This window comes from Cydia fagiglandana, chromosome 26 (assembly GCF_963556715.1).
Source record: "Cydia fagiglandana chromosome 26, ilCydFagi1.1, whole genome shotgun sequence".
Classification (NCBI taxonomy): Eukaryota; Metazoa; Arthropoda; class Insecta; order Lepidoptera; family Tortricidae; genus Cydia; species Cydia fagiglandana.
The window spans coordinates 8,869,154-8,871,709 of NC_085957.1; the positions used below are offsets into that span (position 1 = coordinate 8,869,154).

The window sequence follows — 2,556 nt, forward strand, 5'->3', positions numbered from 1 at the left end:
CTGAAAATAGTGTGCAGGTTTAGACCAAGCTAACTATGCAGTGATCGAAAAACAGCAGATTTTGAGAATCAGTATGTGACGATACCACATCAAATAGTATTAAAAGTACTGGTACTTGTGATATAATTCATCCTGTCTTGGTGAGAGCTAAGAAACACTGCCAATATATTGTTTAAGTGGTTGTCTAATTATTGCACTGCAGTATTTTTTTAATTCAGGCTTAGTTTCTGGCTTATTATTCAGGCCCACCAATCGCTGCAGGGTTAGCTTGGTCCGGCTGTACTGTAGGTAACGGTACAGCGAGCTACGGGTACCAAAATTACATACTATTATTATTAACATTTGTACTACAACTGGGACAATTCTTAACTTGCGCCTCTAACTGCGCCGCGCGCTTCTGCAAATGCATTATAGTAGCGTCCTTCTGCTTTAGCTGCATTTTCAGCATCATTATGGAGTCCTCTAGGGCTCCGTAAACGGCTTGGACCTCCGGCTGGTAACTGAAGACCTGCGGGGGCTCATCCAGACAGAAAAACTCCCTCACAATCGGATGATTTGGCAGCTTCCTTAGTATAGCGTTCACAAATACTTGTAAGCCTCTCACCCTCTCTTCAAGAAAGGCAGAATCAAAGTTGTCTCTAAACCATCGCTTGCCGGGCAACGGAAGCATTATATTAGGCTGCTCCGCTTTTATTCTAGAATATAACCTAACAAAGTCCGTGTATCTTCTAAATACTAGCCAAGACTGGTCCCGCTTGTCATCTTCTACCTTCAACTTGTAGATCGTGAACCTAGCTCGTTCCTCCATCACTTCGTAACCAACTATGGGTATTTGTAATGAGTCGTATTTCTTTATTTCTTCTCGGTGTAGACTTAGGTCTATGTTGCTTAAGCTATTTTGTACCATGGTGACGTTGTCTCTGATGTCGTGTATGTTGCCCATGCTTTTGTGGTGACTCCGGGTTTGTATGCGGGGCCTGTGTCCGGTCTCGTTGTCTGACATGGCCGACTCGTAGTTGTTCTTGTAGTATTTGGTGAGCTTGACGGTGGCGACGGCGCTGCAGTCGTCACTGGATGTTGAGGACACTTCATTGTTCATGTTGTCGCGTCGGGTATCATTGACTGTATCTGTATTGTGCAGTGTTTCCATTTTCTGAAATTTAATATTAAACTGTCAGGTGGAAATTGGTCACTAAAGTTGACAAGCCAATAATAATTATCCCTTTCCAACGTATTGGTATGATGGAAAGGTTTGTAATCATTATGTTACATTTGTTCAGGACAAATCTCCTAAATCTAAATCTAACCATAAATCATGCCAACCATTAACAACTGCCATTAACAACCATTGACAAGTTCCATTAAGTCAAGACTCAAGAGACGCCTAATGAACTACTATTTAACCTGTCGGATCCCACGGCTGAAATCTGAGCCACAAAAGGTTAGTGACTTTTCATACAAAAAAAATGTTGTTTGTATGAAAGGTCACTAACCTTTGTGGCTCAGATTTGAGTCTTGGGATCCGACAGGTTAATAGACACAGGCAGAAAATCTAAGTAACACATAACAACACTTAGCATTGACATTGAAAGTTAAAGCATGAGTAATCTATTATATTAAACTACCTAGCTATGTTTTTTATTACCCCCAAACACTTACAGAACTATTGTATCAACATAGAAGAAAAAAATTATGAGCTCAAAGCGGTGCGCGAGAAAATAATCTAAAAAAAAACATAAGTTGAATAGCACCATGTAACCTTCACAGTTAATTAAGGTACTTTACACTTACGTTGTAGAAGAAATTGGAGCAGCTTATGCTATAAATAGCTGCCTGGACACCCAACAATGACGCACCTAGCAGCAGCACACCTTGTATGGATGATTTGAACACATTTTCTATAGCTTAAATACTTAACAATGAAACGTAACTTTATACTATCTACATTCGAGTTTTATAGCATTAGCACCGATATTGATTGGTTATAAATTGAGCAAGATATCGTAATGTGTAAATAAAACAGCAATTAGTGGTAAACGTGATAAATAACATTGATAAATAAAGTTTACAAAATACAACGCGACGTCGTAGGTGAAATTTTGACAGTTATTTAAGGATGCGTTCCACATCGCTGCAGACCAATGATTTTTTGAATATCTGTGTTCCAATTACACACTTGGCGAAACATGATTTGCCAAGTTTTGAAGGAACAGCGCGTTACTAAGGGTGATCTACATTTACTTCAATTCAGCTTTTGGCCAGGCGGAGTAACCCAATCTGATTAAACTACTGGGCCCAATTTTATAAAGCTACAAATTACAATTTACAAGCGGAAGTCTCTTTCTAACACATAGGGTCAGAAAGAGACTTCCGCTTGTAAATTGTAACTTGTAGCTTTATAAAATAGGCCACTGGTTTGATTGACGCCTATTTTTTCTTAATCAAATCGGTTGATTTGATCATCCCGTTTGATCCCGTGAGGACCATGTCTGGACTAGCCTTAAATAATCCGAAAAAAAAGTATAAATTTTTGACGCATTTGATTTGACGTTTGTT

At 39.1% G+C, this 2,556-nt stretch overlaps 1 protein-coding gene across 1 annotated transcript; it reads right to left on the reverse strand.

Annotated features, from left to right (window-relative positions):
• Positions 1 to 221: 221 nt before the first annotated feature.
• LOC134677445 (sorting nexin-16) lies at positions 222 to 2,205 on the reverse strand. The gene is made up of 2 exons (XM_063535917.1): positions 1,792 to 2,205; positions 222 to 1,153 (listed from the first exon to the last, which is right to left on the reverse strand). Exon 2 carries the CDS (start codon positions 1,148 to 1,150, stop codon positions 320 to 322), a length of 831 nt encoding a protein of 276 aa, XP_063391987.1. The 5' UTR covers positions 1,151 to 1,153; positions 1,792 to 2,205; the 3' UTR covers positions 222 to 319.
• Positions 2,206 to 2,556: the final 351 nt, after the last annotated feature.

Excerpts from the sequence above, each read along its gene's own strand:
- LOC134677445 (XM_063535917.1), bottom strand. The coding sequence starts at position 1,150 with ATGGAAACACTGCACAATACAGATACAGTCAATGATACCCGACGCGAC.